The sequence below is a fragment of the Lepidochelys kempii genome, chromosome 12, assembly GCF_965140285.1.
Source record: "Lepidochelys kempii isolate rLepKem1 chromosome 12, rLepKem1.hap1, whole genome shotgun sequence".
NCBI lineage: Eukaryota > Metazoa > Chordata > Testudines > Cheloniidae > Lepidochelys > Lepidochelys kempii.
This window is the reverse complement of record NC_136391.1, coordinates 8,755,442-8,773,453: the sequence shown is the minus strand read 5'-3', so window position 1 is coordinate 8,773,453 and position 18,012 is coordinate 8,755,442. Positions and strand designations below refer to the sequence as shown.

Here is an 18,012-nt window from a genome sequence, read left to right as displayed (position 1 = left end):
CTCAGATGAGACAAGTTTCCAACCTTGCACTGTTATGGTCCAGCTGGTTGCTGGTGCGATGCATGCGTGTGTTTTCCTGGTGTCTGGCACGGGCGAGGACCACACTCTCATTATGTTGGGCTTGTGAGTGACTCGCCTACGGGTCGAGAGGCAGCATGACTGGTCCCACGCCTAGCCATTGAGCTTTTATTGGTACCAATGAAAACCGCTGCTGTTCTCATACATGGGATGTAGCTATGGACGTGGGTCACAATTAGGCATCACAATCACTGAGTGGAGCTGACTTTTCCGGTCAGTTACCTTTCTGCCACTGTGTTACTGAACGCATCTGCCTGAGTGCGTGGAACTGGGGCATCGTTGCAATGGTTTGACCACTGTGACAGTTGCTAGGCCAGGAGAAGACTGGCTGCCCGGGGACGTGCTGGCAGCTGTAACATGCACAGCCTTGGCCAGGACCAAGGAGCTGTGGTTCATGAATCATTGTTCAGTGGGATGATGGTGCTGAGGGCTAGGTGGCAATGGTGCCGTATGAATGCCTAGACAGATAAGTGGGTGCCTCACAAGGTTTCCTTTGTTGGGAGGCACAAGAGTTGATATCCCCTGGTTTGAATATATGGGGTCATTTTTAATCATCCCGTGGCCAGTGCTTCTGCAGTGCCACCTCCACTGAGTCCTTGATGCATTTTCCATTCCATGGATCTAGCCATGTTGCTTTGTGCAGTCATGTTTCCTTCTACCCATTCAGTACACAGTATCTCCGGCCAATTGCCAGCCATCAGCATCATGGGTGACTCATGCTTTTGGCGCCAGTAATTTCCTTGGCACATGCTTGGCCCTGTGGATACTGTATGGGGCATAGGGTCACACACCAATGTCCTAGCAGCTTAAAGTCTGCATGACCTAACGTCCCTCAGGGCTACATAGTGGTGTCTTCAGACACTTTGCGTGGGTAACTGGTAAAAGCCCAGCAACACTCTCTTGACAGCAGCTGTAGGCATCTTGAACTTACCTGGGGCAGTAATGTAAGGTGGTCGCACTGCTGATGTGGGGATGTGATGGTTTCCTATGAACCTGCCATCCTTTTTACTCGAGCCTTGCTCTTATTGACCCTTACATACAATCTCTTGCTAGCAGCCTGTGCATTTTCACACAACACTTTTCCTCCCATGTGAAGTGGCTTCAATTACCTGCCTCTCACACATCTGGCACCTCTTTTCCTCTTTGTATGCCTGTGCAGGCTTGGGCTCTGATCCAAAGTCCATTAAAGAAGAGGTCCTGAAACTGTGGGACGTGCTCCCCTTGGGGGGCACAGAGGAATGTTCAGGGGGCATGGTGGCACCTGGGCCAGCCCCCACAAGGGGAGGGAGTGCCACCCAGTCCTGCCCCACCCCCAGCTCTGCTCCAGCCCCGCCCTCAGCTGCAGCCCCGGCCCCACACCTGGCCCTGGCTCTGGCCCCTGCCCCGGCCCCAGCTCTGTACCTGGTGGGTCCAGCTGCCAGCCCCCACCGTGGCCCGGCTGCAGCTCCGCTCCCGCCCCACCACCAGCCTCAGCCCCTGGCCGCAGCTCCATTTCCAGCTCCGGACCCATTCCTGGCCCCAGACCCAACCCCAGCTGCAGCCCCAGCCTTGGCCCCCTTACCCTTGTCTGCATCCCCCCAGCCACATCCCCGCTCCCAGCCACAGCCCCAGCTGGGAGGGGAGGGGGCACATGAACACGAAGAAGGGGGGGCATGACCCTGAAAAGTTTGGGGACCACTGCATTAAAGGCAGTGGGCTTTGGATTAGGCCCTCAGAGAGAACAGCCAGTTCTACACTCTTAGAATCATTTTCTCCTTCTGTAAACAGACTGGACCAAATTTTGCTATCATTTCCTCCCGCAAAACCCTACTGAATTGAGTGGGGTTCACAGAGTCCTAACATAAGGGAAGGTAGAGATGGAAAAGGTCGATTGCATCATCCAGTCTATCTCCCTTCCAGTGCAGGAGGCTCAGGTGCCATTCGTGTCACTGAGAGCAGAACTGGCCCCACAGGTTGTGTCTACACTGAGCTTTTACTTAAAAATTTCCCACCATTGCATTAGCATTGGTGCCGTTCCACCCACGGGAGTATGAGCATAGGCAGGTCACCACCAGTTTTACTAGTGTGTCATCTAACAAGCTCAGAATAAGTCTAGGCAACCTGGTCGTAAAAGTACCATCAGCCACCAGCACCCTGTCTGTGCCGGCATTCTTCCCATCTCTTGTCACCTCCAGCAGAGTTGCACAAGTGAGAAACTTGAAGCAAAAGCTCAGTGTAACAACAACCGGTGAGAAGGAGCTTCCCGGCCAAAACGCCTGCCTGTGCGAAAGCGCCCGTGGCTGCTTTGCAAATGAGCAGGCTAGGTGAGTGAGCGAATGGAGGAGGCGATCGTAATGCTGCTGGCTTACTCATCAGTCCTCTAGGGAGCCGTGTGCAAAGAAGCACAGTTTGCCTGCCCACTAGGTGCTAAATTATATTGAATGGGTATAACATCACGTAATTAAAAGGGATCCAACACAGAAGAGTTGCTTGAACCTGCAGGACAAACAGCACAGCCATTTTTCCCCTTCATCAGCTAATTTAAGGTGCCACAAGTCCTCCTTTTCTTTTTGCGAATACAGACTAACACGGCTGTTACTCTGAAACCTGTAATTTGTACGTAAAAGGCAGCATGGTCTGGAGGAGAGAACACGGGCCTGGGAGATACAGGTGCGCCTCATTTTGAGCCTGGTTCTGACATTAACTTGTTGTATGGCCCAGGGCAAGAGTCACTTAGGCCACAGTTTTCAAACCCGAGTTCCTACAGTTAGGCTGCTAATTCTGTAGTTAAGCACCTAGAATTGACCCAATTGTCAGAAATACTGAGCACTCGTAACTCCCTGTAAAGTCAATGGGAGCTGCAGGGGCTGAGCCGCTCTGAAAATTGGGTCATTTTCATACAGGTGCCTATCCTTCGGCTCCCAGGCTTCAAAACCTCTGCCAGAATTGCTGCTTGCCTTCCCCGTCTAGAAAAGGGGGATAACCGCACGTGCCTGCCTTACAAGGAATATTGTGCGTCTTTTTTAGTTAAGGGTCATAGCATGCTTTGAAGAACAACACCGTAAATTCTAGGTATTATTATGTGTTTTATAGTGGTATTATAAGGGGGGGGGGTGTGTGTAGGTGTTTTATAGTGGTATATATCTACAAACAGCCCCTAATTGCTTCTCTGAAGCTTACAAAAGCCTAGGGCTAACTCTGAACATCGGCAAAACAAAAGTTCTCCACCAGCCAGCCACCCTTTAATAATCAGACCCAGCAAGGAAAATCTACATTGACAAAGAAGAACTGGAAAATGTAGAAGACTTCGCCTAATTTGGCAGCCATCTCTCACGGAGGGCAGAGATAGATGTCGAGATTCAGCACAGAATCTGCTGCGCCAGCCTTGCTTTTGGCAGACTGTCTCGCCGGGTGTTCAACAATCACAACATCAGAACACACACTAGACTTAGTTTATAAAGCGGGGGTAATCCCAACTCTCCTCTGTGGCTGTCAGACTTGGGTGACCTTTAGAAAACACCTGAAAAACCTGGAACGCCAGCACCCGCCCTTTCTTCGGAAGATCCTCAACATAAAGCGGGAGGATCACCCATGCCCTTATGCCAGTGTCCTCACAGAGGCCAACATCTTCAGTGTTGAGGCCCTGATTATCCAGCACCAGCTGAGGTGGGCAGGCACTGTGCACGCATGCCTGATGTACGCTTACGAAAACAACTGCTGTACGCCCAACTCACCGAAGGAAAAAGGAAACAGGGAGGCCAAAAGAAACGCTTTAAAGACACCCTCAGAATAAACATGAAGAGATGTGGCATTGACACCACACGTTGGGAAACAGTAGCCCAGGATAGGGATAACTGGCGAAGACTTGTCAGAGAGGGAACGTCCACTGTTGAGGAAAATCACCTTGCCCTGGTCACAGAAAAACACCAGAAAAGAAAGGAAAGAATTGTCATGCAGCAATCACGTCCCAGCCCTGACTTCCACCACCACCTGCAATGTCTGCCAACAAGCCTGTGGCTCAAGAATCGGACTACTCAGTCAACAAAGGACCCATAAAAATAAAACCTGTGAAAGAGATCATCTTCGACTTTGAGGGATCACTGACAAATACAAAATCTTGTTCTGCGCAGCTTCCACAGGACTAAGGCCAAGATTTTCAAAAGCAATTAGTGATTTGGGGTATCCATTGTGAGACACCTTAAAGGGGCCTGGTTCTCAGAGGGCAGGTGCTTAGCACTTTCTGAAAATCTGGTGCCTTCCAGGCAGCTTAAATAGGGTCCCCAAGAATGAAGGCGTAGGAAATCACCACTCACTTTTGGAAATGTTGGCCAAACGCAGCAGCAGCAGCTGAGAATTAGGGTCGAGAAAGGAAGGAAACAAAAAAATGTGTTTACTTCTGCTAAAGGATTTTCCCACGTTGAAAATACCTCTTGGGCTTGGGCTTTTTCAATTCAGCCTAAACTGCTCCTGTTTAAAAAGCAAGTCATTTGTTCAGCACCTTCCATCCAAGATTCTCAAAGCCCTTTGCAACACATTAGCAAAGCCTCAGAAGACCCTTTATACAGATGGGGAAACGGGGCCACACAATAAGTTGAGCAGACCAGGAACAGAATCTCTTAAAAAAACCCCCCCAAATTCTGTTTCCAGGATAAACTAAAAGGAATGGGTACAAACAGCACAGAACAAACCCCCTGCTCTAACCCCTAGCTCACATGCCCAGTCCCCTTCGAAGCCATGTGACGGCACGATGAATAGTGTTACACACTTTAGAGGTGATGAACCTAACATTCAGCTGTGCGCTGCCGGGGTAGGGTGCAAGAGGGCTCTGATCACTCCTGCATTGACTGCATTTTTTTCTGGGCTGGCTGCTGCAGATGCTTCCATGTGAACATACTGTGGAGAGTTATGGACAGCTGAGCAGGGAGTTAGAGCAGAGACTCACACACACACACACCAACCACTGTGGCACTGGAAGGAGCATAAAGCTTCCCTAACCCTGGTCACGGAGTAAGTGGCCAGTGGAGCAGGCTGGGCCATTCATTCCTGGTTCTCTGTGCTACTGCCCGCGGCTAATCCAAACACACGACTCTGCCAGGAGCTCACAGGCCACTAACCCCAGGCAGCTCTGAGGAAGGAGTACAGGGAGACAGGCTGTATCACTGCTGGGATGAGTGCATACAGTGCTCTGCGCTCTCACGGACACCCTCTGGGAGGAGCCCCGCGCTCCAATCTCCCCCCGCGGCCAATGGGGCCGCGGCGCTGAGCCCGGGGGCGCCGCCCCGGCCCGGGTGCAGAGGGGCGGGCGCGCGGCGCTGGCTGCGGGAGGCCGGGCGCGCGCGCGCCAGGGCCTGCCCCCGTGCAAAGGCGCCGGGCTCAGCAGTGCCCCGGGCAGGGGCCGAAGCGGAGCCGTGTGCAATGGCCGGGGGCGGGGGGTTTGCACTCGCTCTCTCTCGTCGGCCTGGATAAATAAGGGGCCGCGGTCGCCTCTCCAGTGCAGCTTCTCCTTTGGGCCGCCTCCCCCCGCCCCGCGTCTCTGCAAAGCCGGCGGCTGGAGCCAAGCAAGCGATGGACCCCCAGGACTGTCCCTGCGCGATCGGTAAGTGACGCCGCCCCCCGCTGCAGAGAGATCCCGGACCCGGCTCGCCCCTGCCAGAGCCGGGAGCTCCGAGCGGGGCAGGGTTTGCCTCCCGCGCACTGCGGTAGCGATTGCGGAGGATTTGCGGGCTTAGGACTTGGGGGGGGGGGGGGTTTCCTCGTCCCGCGGGATGTAACCTCGGGGGTTTCTGTCCAGTCGCCTGTCTTCCCTGGTGCGCGTAGCCGCTCGGAGCACTTCGTTGTCTGCTGCACCGTGTTTGTCCTAGAGCCTGTAGACCCCCTGCTGGAGGAGTCCCTCTTGTAAGCGTCCAGTTACCCGCTTGAGGCCCCCAAACTGTGAGGGATGCCCTGCTGTAGCAGCTCCGGGTTTTTCCCCTTGAGCTAGCGATGAAAGTTGGAAGCAAAAATGTAGCAACCTGCGTTTAAAAAAAAAAACAAAACCCCAAGTCTTTTATATTTACTGTCAGTGGTCCTGAGGCCATTCCTGTCATCAGGGGCTTACGGGGAACAGCTTCTTCCCGGAGACCTGTTCCTAAACTTCCCTTAGACAAAAACAGTGAAATAGGACGTGCTGTCTGAGTTCCCCAGGATCCAGGGGCTGATGGGCACGTGTGACCATGTGGATATTTATAAATATGGGTAGGGTCCTGGCTGGAATCTAACTTTTGAGAGCTGTCCGGCTTCTACCCCATGTGTCTTCATGGGATGTTTTGTCCCTTGTTTGTTCATTTTAGGTGGCACCTGCACCTGTGGTAACAACTGCAAATGCACAAACTGTAAATGCACGTCATGCCGAAAAAGTGAGTAGCTCCACAGATTTCAGTAACCCATCTAGCGGGTAGCGTTTTACAATCTTTACAGTCCATGCACATAGAAAATGTGCAGGTCTAACTTTTTTTAACAGAACCCATTGATTGATCTAGTAAGCCAAATGAGTCCCTGGAATAACTTCACCGGTTTTTTTCCCCCCCAGGCATGAATTTGGCCCCTTTCAAGAAACGTTTCTAAACTAACATCAGACAAATTCTGCCTTTATTTGTTACAGACCAGAGAGCCCTGTGAGACTACCAGTTCATTCATTCAGCTCTCACTGCAGTCTGGTCTCTTCAGCAGCCCCAGAACACAGGAGGCTTCACAAGGGAAACTGACATGGGACCCATGTCTGCCTCTCTTTGTGGCTCCTTCCATGCTCCAGTGCAAGTCCTAGTAATTCCTTCCCCTCCTCCACAATGAACTGCAGAAAGAGGGGGGGGGCTGATAAACTGCTCAAAATATTAGTCCACATCTGCTGCCTTGCAAAGACCAAAGTATGTGTAGACCTGAAAGGCACCTGCAAAATAGAAGAGGGTTGGGGAAAGATGTGAAAGCCAGAATACACCCCAGGAGGTGAGGGTGTTTTAAACTGGGGATCCAGAATAGGAAGGTGGGGGGTAAATAGACTAACCTGGAGATGGTGAGAAAAGAATCGAAGGGGTTAAGGCATACATGGGAAGAGGAACAGAAGGCAGAAATAGCCGTGATTTCCCCCTATTGCTCCACATGATTTCCCCCCGTGAATACAACAGTTAAGGACTCAACTCTGTAGCCCTTGTTTAGATAAAATTCCCACTCAAATCAATGGGAGTCTGGCTTGAATAAGAACTATGGGATTGGGGTCTCCAAGTGTCAGAATATGGTTAGGTTATCATTTACCCTCAATGCAAAACTCCCATATGGGTTCTTATGTAGCCATAGCTGTGGAGGCTTATTTGGTCTGTCTCAGCCTGCCACACACACCACTCCAGGGTAGGGTCACTGTTTGGCGTGGACTAATTCTGACACTGTGGGGTTGTTTGTTTTTTTTTTACTCCTTGTCAGGCTGTTGTTCCTGTTGCCCACCTGGATGCGTCAAGTGTGCCCAAGGATGTATCTGCAAAGGACAACCTTCCACCAAATGCAGCTGCTGCAAATAATGTAGGCAACTGCCCTTCCTGACAATGATCTGTATATTTGGTGACATGAAAATAACCTTATTGTGCTTTTTGTATATTTGTCCAAATACGGTTAGTATTTGCGATGTGAGCTTAAGCTACTTAAAGCAATAAAATTACATGTATATATGTACCTTAAAATCTCTTGCTGGTCACTTTATTCTTGGACAGCACGTCTCTCACCTATTGTACTCCTCCCCATCTTGCACACAAGTCCCCTGCAAAACAGCATAAAAGATGCAAAATAGCTTGTACATAAAACTCAATGGCCTGTATTTCCAGCTCTTTCAAAACAAATAACTGCTCCCCTCCTTAGTAGCAAGACACTTTAGATTTCTGTTAGGTATTAAAACCTACCATTCAAAGTGGGGTAATTTTCCTTCTTTTAAATGGCTTTTCTAGCACTGTTAAGGTCACATCCTGTAGCCTTTCCTCTGACAAAATTCCCCCACTGCCAAAGGCAAGCTCCTAATTACAAGTGCTCACTGCAACTCTATGTTAACTCCTGAGGCTTTAAAGGTTTACTTGGGTAAAACTCCCATTGCAGTCAATGAAAGTTGTGCATAGGGCAAATGCTGATAAAGGCATTCTTTATCAGCATTCTGATTATGTTACCTGTAAGAATCACTGTATTATCTTTTCCCTCCTGCTTGCTTTACTTTCCATGTAGACTAGTCCCAGTAGGACTTCGCCACACAAGCCCAGAGACAATCTGGAGGCTGCTAGGCATCCTGAACTCCTGCTTGCATCAGTGGCAAGCTGAAAGCACTTGAAGGATCAGGCCCTATGCAAAGCAATAATTGTGATAAAGTGGGATTCTGCTCAGAGTACAATATGTACCTGCAGAGGCTAGCATGTATACCTCTGTCCATTCTGAGTACCAGCTATCATGCTCCCTCATCACAGTCATCTATCACAAGCAGCGATATAGAGCTGAACTATTTGAGCCATAATGGGGTCCCAATGATCTTGTATAGGCAGCAGGTTTAAAACGAACAAAAGGAAGTATTTCTTCACACAACGCACAGTCAACCTGTGGAAGTCTTTGCCAGAGGACGTTGTGAAGGCCAAGACTGTAATAGGGTTCAAAAAAGAACTAGATAAGTTCATGGAGGATAGGTCCATCAATGGCTATTAGCCAGGAGGGGCAAGGATGGTGTCCCTAGCCTCTGTTTGCCAGAAGCTGGGAATGGGAGATGGGATGGATCACTTGATAATCACCTGTTCTGTTCATTCCCTCTGGGGCACCTGGCATTGGCCACTGTCGGAAGACAGGATACTGGGCTAGATGGACCTTTTGGTCTGACCCAGTCTGGCCGTTCTTAAGGTGTATTTCTCCCATATTCCCCAGTCACAACTCTCTACTTCTTGTGCTGTTCTGCCTTGTGTGAACACTTCTCATGGGTGGATGCACAGCCACCCACAGATAGAAGTAGGAGCACTCCAGCACATCCCATATATGTGACCTTACCCCTACCGACCCAACTCACAATTGGGAAGTGGGCTGGAGTTGTGCGACTGCGCAGGAGCCATTTACTCTGTAATTGCAGAACTGTAACCCAGTGCTCATCTCCCCCCTCATCACATGATGCCACGGTCAGCCTGTGCCACGTGTCAGCAGTCTCATGTCCAGGGCTCCATAAACACCTCTATGTAGGTCAGCGCGAAAAGCACTCACTCAGTAGGATATGCCACTCCTCCACTATACTCAGTCTCATTTATTCTCTGGAGAACCTTTCTCTGATTCGTCTTATTTATCCTCACTCCAAGCTTTGTTGTTCCAGCCTCAGTGAATCTTGAGTTTTGCTATCTGCATGGATGTCTTCCAGCTGCAGGAGGTTCTCATTAGATACACTTGCTCTGCCCTGAGCTGGTATCCAACCAACAACCCAGCAGGCTCCTGTAGTCCAGCCTAGAGAAGAGGCATCTTCCTTGGAGTTTCAGAGTAGCAGCCGTGTTAGTCTGTATTCGCAAAAAGAAAAGGAGGACTTGTGGCACCTTCGAGACTAACCAATTTATTTGAGCATAGCTCATGCTCAAATAAATTGGTTAGTCTCGAAGGTGCCACAAGTCCTCCTTTTCTTCTTCCTTGGAGTGTTTCTCACAGTAAGGAAGAAGCAGGATTCAGTTGTGATGATTATAAAAGGGGTTGAGGTTGTTGAGGTTCCCGGACACAAACAGCTACTGTCGTTCTCTCTAGCTTCCAAGCTAAGTAACATCAGCTAGTGTCACCACACAGCGCCTCCCTAAATCTTGGACGGAGCTTGATTGCACACTAGCATGCCTGGGCGCCATAATTCACCACCAGGGAGGCAACACCGGCAGCTCTAGTGCAAACGGGACCCTGGTGTTTTCACCTCCCTGCCATGTCACCCTGTGGGAGCGGGAGATGACATGACGGTGAACACCCCTGATCCCTGTTGCCACCAGCACTTTCCAACGGCGACCACCGTGTGGCATACAGGGGCCAGAAAGGTGCTGCAAAGAGCCAAAGCAGAATGTGTGTGGCCACTCTGTTCTCCTCCTGGCTCCCCACCCCCAGCATGCAAGGCGCAGGGTTCAGGGCAGGGGGACAGGCCCCCAGAACATAGTCCTGTGGAGATGCTGGGCTGTGTTACAGCCCATAGGCAGGCCAGGAGAGGTGATCCCAAACGGACCCATTTCCTAGCACAGACACAGCTTCGGCCAGCACGAAATCAGGGGGGCTGAGAGCCACTGAACGCATTGTAAACCCTGCATAGGATTGAAACCACTTCAAGCCAGGGGGTGTGGCAGCCCCCCAGCACCTCTGTTCCCAGCGCCTGTGTGAGCCTTAGAGCTGGCCCTGATCGGTGGGTGCGATTGGAACAGCTGCCCCCCAGGCCCTCTAGTGCCATGGTCCTGATTAGGGAAACAAAATAACCATCACACTCAGGAAGAAAAGGAGGACTTGTGGCACCTTAGAGACTAACCAATTTATTTGAGCATGAGCTTTCGTGAGCTACAGCTCACTTCGTCGGATGCATGCCGGGGAAACTGCAGCAGACTTTATATATACACCGAGAATATGAAACAATACCTCCTCCCACCCCACTGTCCTGCTGGTAATAGCTTATCTAAAGTGATCATCAGGTGGGCCATTTCCAGCACAAATCCAGGTTTTCTCACCCTCCACCCCCCCCCCCCCCACACAAATTCACTCTCCTGATACACGTCGCTCTCAGCGCCCTGGGCAATCGTACCGTGCACCGCACTCGGGCAGGGGAGGGGGCCGGGGCCGGGGGTCGCACTCAGCGCCCTGGGGTCTATGAGGGAATCGCACCGTGCACCGCACTCGGGCAGGGGAAGGGGCCGGGGGTCGCACTCAGCGCCCTGGGTGGGTCTACGCTGGAATCGCACCGTGCACCGCACTCGGGCAGGGGAAGGGGCCGGGGGTCGCACTCAGCGCCCTGGGTGGGTCTATGCGGGAATCGCACCGTGCACCGCACTCGGGCAGGGGAAGGGGCATGGGGTCGCACTCAGCGCCCTGGGGTCTATGAGGGAATCGCACCGTGCACCGCACTCAGGCAGGGGAGGGGGCCGGGGGTCGCCCTCAGCGCCCTGGGTGGGTCTATGCGGGAATCGCACCGTGCACCGCACTCGGGCAGGGGAGGGGGCCGGGGGTCGCCCTCAGCGCCCTGGGTGGGTCTATGCGGGAATCGCACCGTGCACCGCACTCGGGCAGGGGAAGGGGCCGGCGGTCGCCCTCAGCGCCCTGGGTGGGTCTATGCGGGAATCGCACCGTGCACCGCACTCGGGCAGGGGAAGGGGCATGGGGTCGCACTCAGCGCCCTGGGTGGGTCTACGCTGGAATCGCACCGTGCACCGCACTCGGGCAGGGGAAGGAGCCGGGGGTCGCACTCAGCGCCCTGGGTGGGTCTACGCTGGAATCGCACCGTGCACCGCACTCGGGCAGGGGAAGGGGCCGGGGGTCGCCCTCAGCGCCCTGGGTGGGTCTATGCGGGAATCGCACCGTGCACCGCACTCGGGCAGGGGAAGGAGCCGGGGGTCGCACTCAGCGCCCTGGGTGGGTCTACGCTGGAATCGCACCGTGCACCGCACTCGGGCAGGGGAAGGGGCCGGGGGTTGCACTCAGCGCCCTGGGTGGGTCTATGCGGGAATCGCACCGTGCACCGCACTCGGGCAGGGGAGGGGGCCGGGGGTCGCCCTCAGCGCCCTGGGTGGGTCTATGCGGGAATCGCACCGTGCACCGCACTCGGGCAGGGGAAGGGGCATGGGGTTGCACTCAGCGCCCTGGGGTCTATGCAGGAATCGCACCGTGCACCGCACTCAGGCAGGGGAAGGGGCCGGGGGTCGCACTCAGCGCCCTGGGTGGGTCTACGCTGGAATCGCACCGTGCACCGCACTCGGGCAGGGGAAGGGGCCGGGGGTTGCACTCAGCGCCCTGGGGTCTATGCAGAAATCGCACCGTGCACCGCCCTCGGGCAGGGGAGGGGGCCAGGGGTTGCCCTCAGCGCCCTGGGTGGGTCTACGCGGGAATCGCACCGTGCGCCGCACTGCGGAGGCCTCTGCACTCAGCGCCGGGGCCTGCGCGGGGAACCGCGCCCTGCAATGCGCTCAGGGAGAGCAGGCTGCCACTCAGCGCCCTGGTCTGTGTATTGCACTCGGGGCGCAGGCGTTTCCACACCGCGCCCGGGTCTCTGCGGGGTTAGCACCGCGCAATGCGGTGGGGGGGATGTTTACAGTTTGCACACGGCGCCCTGGTGTGTGCGGAGCTAGCACCGCGCAATGCAGGGGGGGGGGAGGGATGTTTACAGTTTGCACACGGCGCCCTGGTGTGTGCGGAGCTAGCATCGCGCAATGCGGGGGGGGGGAGGGATGTTTACAGTTTGCACACGGCGCCCTGGTGTGTGCGGAGCTAGCACCGCGCAATGCAGGGGGGGGGGGAGGGATGTTTACAGTTTGCACACGGCGCCCTGGTGTGTGCGGGGCTAGCACCGCGCAATGCAGGGGGGGGGGGAGGGATGTTTACAGTTTGCACACGGCGCCCTGGTGTGTGCGGGGCTAGCATCGCGCAATGCGGGGGCGGGGAGGGATGTTTACAGTTTGCACACGGCGCCCTGGTGTGTGCGGGGCTAGCATCGCGCAATGCGGGGGGGGGAGGGATGTGTCCAGTTTGCACACGGCGCCCTGGTGTGTGCGGGGCTAGCATCGCGCAATGCAGGGGGGGGGAGGGATGTTTACAGTTTGCACACGGCGCCCTGGTGTGTGCGGGGCTAGCATCGCGCAATGCAGGGGGGGGGGAGGGATGTTTACAGTTTGCACACGGCGCCCTGGTGTGTGCGGGGCTAGCATCGCGCAATGCAGGGGGGGGGATGTTTACAGTTTGCACACGGCGCCCTGGTGTGTGCGGGGCTAGCATCGCGCAATGCGGGGGGGAGGGATGTGTCCAGTTTGCACACGGCGCCCTGGTGTGTGCGGGGCTAGCATCGCGCAATGCAGGGGGGGGAAGGGATGTTTACAGTTTGCACACGGCGCCCTGGTGTGTGCGGGGCTAGCATCGCGCAATGCGGGGGGGGGGGGTTGTGTCCAGTTTGCACACGGCGCCCTGGTGTGTGCGGGGCTAGCATCGCGCAATGCAGGGGGGGGAGGGATGTGTCCAGTTTGCACACGGCGCCCTGGTGTGTGCGGGGCTAGCATCGCGCAATGCGGGCGGGGGGGGATGTGTCCAGTTTGCACACGGCGCCCTGGTGTGTGCGGGGCTAGCATCGCGCAATGCGGGGGGGGGAGGGATGTGTCCAGTTTGCACACGGCGCCCTGGTGTGTGCGGGGCTAGCATCGCGCAATGCGGGCGGGGGGGGGATGTGTCCAGTTTGCACACGGCGCCCTGGTGTGTGCGGGGCTAGCATCGCGCAATGCGGGGGGGAGGGATGTGTCCAGTTTGCACACGGCGCCCTGGTGTGTGCGGGGCTAGCACCGCGCAATGCGGGCGGGGGGGGGATGTGTCCAGTTTGCACACGGCGCCCTGGTGTGTGCGGGGCTAGCATCGCGCAATGCGGGGGGGGAGGGATGTGTCCAGTTTGCACACGGCGCCCTGGTGTGTGCGGGGCTAGCACCGCGCAATGCGGGCGGGGGGGGGATGTGTCCAGTTTGCACACGGCGCCCTGGTGTGTGCGGGGCTAGCATCGCGCAATGCGGGGGGGGAGGGATGTGTCCAGTTTGCACACGGCGCCCTGGTGTGTGCGGGGCTAGCATCGCGCAATGCGGGGGGGGAGGGATGTGTCCAGTTTGCACACGGCGCCCTGGTGTGTGCGGGGCTAGCATCGCGCAATGCGGGGGGGGGAGGGATGTGTCCAGTTTGCACACGGCGCCCTGGTGTGTGCGGGGCTAGCACCGCGCAATGCGCTCCGGGAGGCTTTGCACGCAGCTCTGTGCGGGGGCACCCCCGAGCCCTGTGCGATGCGCTCGGCACGGCCGGGTTTGCACGCAGCGCTGTGCGGTGATAGCAGCTCCGCTCGCTGCTTCGGGGCCCGTGTGCAGGGCTGGCGGGGGCGGTGGTTTTGCGCCCGCTCCCACGCCTCGGCCGGGATAAATAGGAGGCGGCGGGCAGCTCCCCTCCACACCTCGCCTCGCCTCCTCCGTGTGACTGAGCCGCGCCCGTGAGCCATGGATCCCCAGGACTGTCTTTGTGCTACCGGTGAGTGACTCCTCCCGCTGCGGAGACGCACAGACCCTGCTCCAAGCTGCTGGGCGGGTTATGGGGCTCCGCTTCCCCCTCGCTGGGAAACAGCCACGCTCCTTGCAGGGGAAGGATCAGGATCGACGCACCCGGGAGCGGCTCTGGCCTCTCCCTTCGGGGCCGCTGTGAAATCTCTGCGACTGGCTCCTGCAAACCAAACTCCCTGGTTCAAATGTCACTTGCTTTTACCTTCGCGCCCCGGGCTGGCTTGTAAAGATCCTTTTCCAGCGGGGGGGGGGGGGTCCATTTGTAGGCTACTTTCCAATATATCCCCATGGAGCGGGGAAAAGATTTTGCAGTGAATTTTTGTCAGATCCAGGTAACAAGACCGATTCAAACCAAGGGATAACCTAGGGGTAATTCGTACTTAGCAGGGCAATGGGAAGCAATTGACTGAGATGAAACCTGTTGATCGGGGGTAATCAATTATTTGTTGTCAAGGTCCAAATTTATTGGTCAAGGTCCAGACTCAGGAGAAAAGAATATAATAATAACAAGTTAATAAGACTCTTTGTGGTGTGTTAAACACCTGGGGGTTTGGTCCATGGTCTGTCTATTGACTTTCCCTGTTGTTGAGGTTTTTTTTTTTTTCATGTGGGTGATAAAATTCTCCCCTTGCCCCCCGATTGTCCTCTTAATTTTAGTCCAGCTGTGATGCTCATTTCCCCCCCCCCCTTATCTACCAGGTGGCTCCTGTACCTGTGCTGACTCCTGCAAATGCAAGAATTGCAGGTGCACCTCTTGCAAAAAGAGTGAGTATTTCTCTCCCCCTCCCCCCCTTTAAAAATGTTTTGTCAACCAAGCAGTTGCCTGCCTTGCTGAGACTGAGATGAATGAGGGTTTTGTGACTGGCTTCCATGGCAGCAGTATGGAGGCTGGAATATAGAAGCTAGAATTTCTGGCCTTGATCTAGCAAAACAATTAAGCCTGTGCTCAACTTTTAGTCTGTGGGAGTGGGCTGTGCTTTATGGGCCTGCTGCAAAGCCCATCAAAGGGAAAATGAGTCTTGCCTTTCATTTCAGTGGGATCTTGGGATCAGGCTGCAAGTACTTTGCTGACAGGGAATGGTCTTAAGCATATGCTTTAAGATAAGCAGGTGCTTTGCTGAAGCAGGGCATCTGTTGTTAAACTGTATACTTATTTTTGAAGTGTGGGCCTGAAAGGTGGAATCCGTGTCCTTTCCATAAGTATAATTTGTAAAAACTTCTCTACTTTCCAATGCCAACTAGTTGTTTTTTTCATATGCTGAGTGTTCTTAACAAAACTGTTGGGTCAGAGCAAGGATGCTGACCTATATTAAGGTGAGAAATGACCCAGGATTGTCCAGTCTTGACTTTTATGTGGTCTTTGTGAGGAATATGTATTAACAATACAACTGAGATGTTTTAATATTTTATAAAGTATAGTTCACAGCATGGTTTTGCTCCTTGTCTTGTCCATGTTGAACTTCCTTAAATTCTTACAGGGGAGGGTTGTTGGTGTGTGTTTGGTTTGTTTTTCGTCTGGCATCTCCAATAATCTTGTCTTGATTTTTGTCAACAGGTTGTTGCTCCTGTTGCCCAGCTGGATGCAATAATTGTGCCAAGGGCTGTGTCTGCAAAGATCCAGCAACCAGTAAATGCAGCTGCTGTTCTTAAAATGGCTATTTTCTGTTCTCCTGTAAATATTCTGTATGAAGGGAGAAACCTAATTTTGTTTGTAATGTAGCAATGACTATTTTGTACCTTTCATAGAAATGTTGATTTGAGGTTGAATGAAAATAAAGGCCATGATTGGAGAAATGTAATGCTGGACTTACTCAGCATGTTCATTCAATTCAGTGATTTCCAGCTTGCAAGACTAAACCCCCTGTTCAGAGTTTAGTTCTTGCACAGGGCGTTAGCAGCACATCTCATGGGAGCATTAACAAGAACCCAGAGAATGCAGCTCACGCATGAAGCTTTAGCATGGGCTTGGCTTTGCTTTTGCCAGCAGAACTTCAGGCAAAAGGAGAAATGTTTTCAAACACAGTATTTCTGTAGTGGTGGCTCTGAAAGTTGTTTTTGTCCCTTGGTAGCAAGGAGAAGCAGCCTAGGAATCGCTGTGCCTAGAACACAGGGCCTAGTTCTGCAAGATGCTGACCCTCAATCCATTGTGCCAATTCAGATGCAAGTCCAATGCAGAGGGGTGAAGTCTAAACTGCCGTAACATCCCTTCATCCTGATTTCTTAACACACATATTACATCAACTTGGGGCCTGTCTACACCGCCACTTCCAAATGCATTTATAACCAGCTAGTGACAGGGCTGGCTCAGAACATCTTTTGTGTCTACATGACATGGTTAGTAGCTGCAGCAGCTTACTCTATCCCCCAGGCTGGGAACATGGCGGTCTTCCTGTAACCAGCCCACAATGCTTTACGGTCTAGATAGGCTCCCCAACTCTGCAGGGATAACTGATCTGGCTAGCCTTCCAGCTCACTGCAGTAGGCCAGGATCTTCCAAACTAGGTTGCTGTAGGTGTTGCTCTGTATATATGGCCTGTAGGCACTCTACTCACATGAAGCCCTGTAGGCAAGCTGCTCAGAATGCAACAATACAAATACAACCAGCCACAAGGGTAGACATGGACATACAAAGGTTAAGGGGAAATAGCTGACTTAGCTACAGTCTCACTAATTAAAAACCAGGGGCTCATTAGAGTTTGTACACCTTTAATTGTGTTGGAAGGAAGAGGGGCTTAATAGCCCCTCGGTTATCATATTAGGACTTGTTGGCTTCTTGGTTGCTTGTCTGGGGGTTGCCGGGGTACCCATTTGTTAGCAGTGGGACTCATAAAATGACACAGCAAGTAGTTACTATAGCCAGAGGAAAAGCCATTCCTGGGGCTGTTTTTTTTACTGACAGGTGGCAGAAATGACTGAGAATGAGAGGGGAGCTAGCTGAGAAAGAGTGACCATGTGCACCTGCAAGGAATTGGAGGAGGGAGCAGGGCAGCACAAGGATATGAGCTTTCAGGATGGCAGACTGGGGAATTAAGAAATCTAGTGAGGAGGCTGCACTGGGTGGATTAAAATCTACCACTTTAGAAAACGACCAGCTAAAGAGTGTGCAGTGCTCGGATGCTCCAGTAATGGGGGCCATAAAAGTACCCAAGATAAATAGAGCATGAGCCATGATGTGGCAGCAAAGAAGGCCCATGTCATTTTGGATCCCACATGTGGAGGGAGGCCATGGCCTCCTTGCCCCCTTCTGGGGCACTAGGAGTCTCTTAGGAATCCACGTTGTTTATTGTTGCTTGTATGCTCCCTTCTAAACTGCTAGATTTTAATACGTCTTCCCATTGCATCTGGCCAGAATCCATCTCCTAATTCTTGCTGCTCAGCAATTCCATAGCCTGGCTGGGCAAGCAAAGTGAGGTCTAACACTCAACTCTGGCATTACTAGTCTATTTATCCTCATAAAATCCCTGTGAGAATGGGACTGTGCTATTATCCCTACTGTATAGATGGGAAACTGAGGCGCAGAGAGACTATGTGACTAAGGCCTTTTCTACACAAAAAAAATTAAGTCAACCTAAGTTAGGTCAACGTACAGCTACCACAGTAATTACTGTAGTGGTTCATGTCCACACGATGCCCCCCACGTCGGTGGTACATGTCCTCCCCAGGAGCACTTCCACCAACTTAACTG

General features: G+C 53.4%; 1 protein-coding gene and 1 long non-coding RNA gene across 2 annotated transcripts; one reads left to right on the top strand and one right to left on the bottom strand.

Annotated features, from left to right (window-relative positions):
• Nucleotides 1-3,814: 3,814 nt before the first annotated feature.
• Nucleotides 3,815-6,023, bottom strand: LOC140896167 (uncharacterized). The gene is made up of 2 exons (XR_012154457.1): nucleotides 5,830-6,023; nucleotides 3,815-3,966 (listed from the first exon to the last, which is right to left on the bottom strand). It is a non-coding gene; the product is annotated as an uncharacterized LOC140896167 (long non-coding RNA).
• An 8,020-nt stretch (nucleotides 6,024-14,043) lies between these two features.
• On the top strand, nucleotides 14,044-16,126 carry LOC140896166 (metallothionein). Its single transcript, XM_073307464.2, has 3 exons — nucleotides 14,044-14,298; nucleotides 15,027-15,092; nucleotides 15,883-16,126. Exons 1-3 carry the CDS (start codon nucleotides 14,268-14,270, stop codon nucleotides 15,975-15,977), a joined length of 192 nt encoding a protein of 63 aa, XP_073163565.1. The 5' UTR covers nucleotides 14,044-14,267; the 3' UTR covers nucleotides 15,978-16,126.
• Nucleotides 16,127-18,012: the final 1,886 nt, after the last annotated feature.

Bases quoted from the DNA above. Each gene is read 5' to 3' on its own strand.
- LOC140896166 (XM_073307464.2), top strand. From the start codon at position 14,268: ATGGATCCCCAGGACTGTCTTTGTGCTACCG. The intron at 14,299-15,026 runs GTGAGTGACTCC...CTTATCTACCAG, and splicing joins GGACTGTCTTTGTGCTACCG to GTGGCTCCTGTACCTGTGCT. The intron at 15,093-15,882 runs GTGAGTATTTCT...TTTTGTCAACAG, and splicing joins GTGCACCTCTTGCAAAAAGA to GTTGTTGCTCCTGTTGCCCA.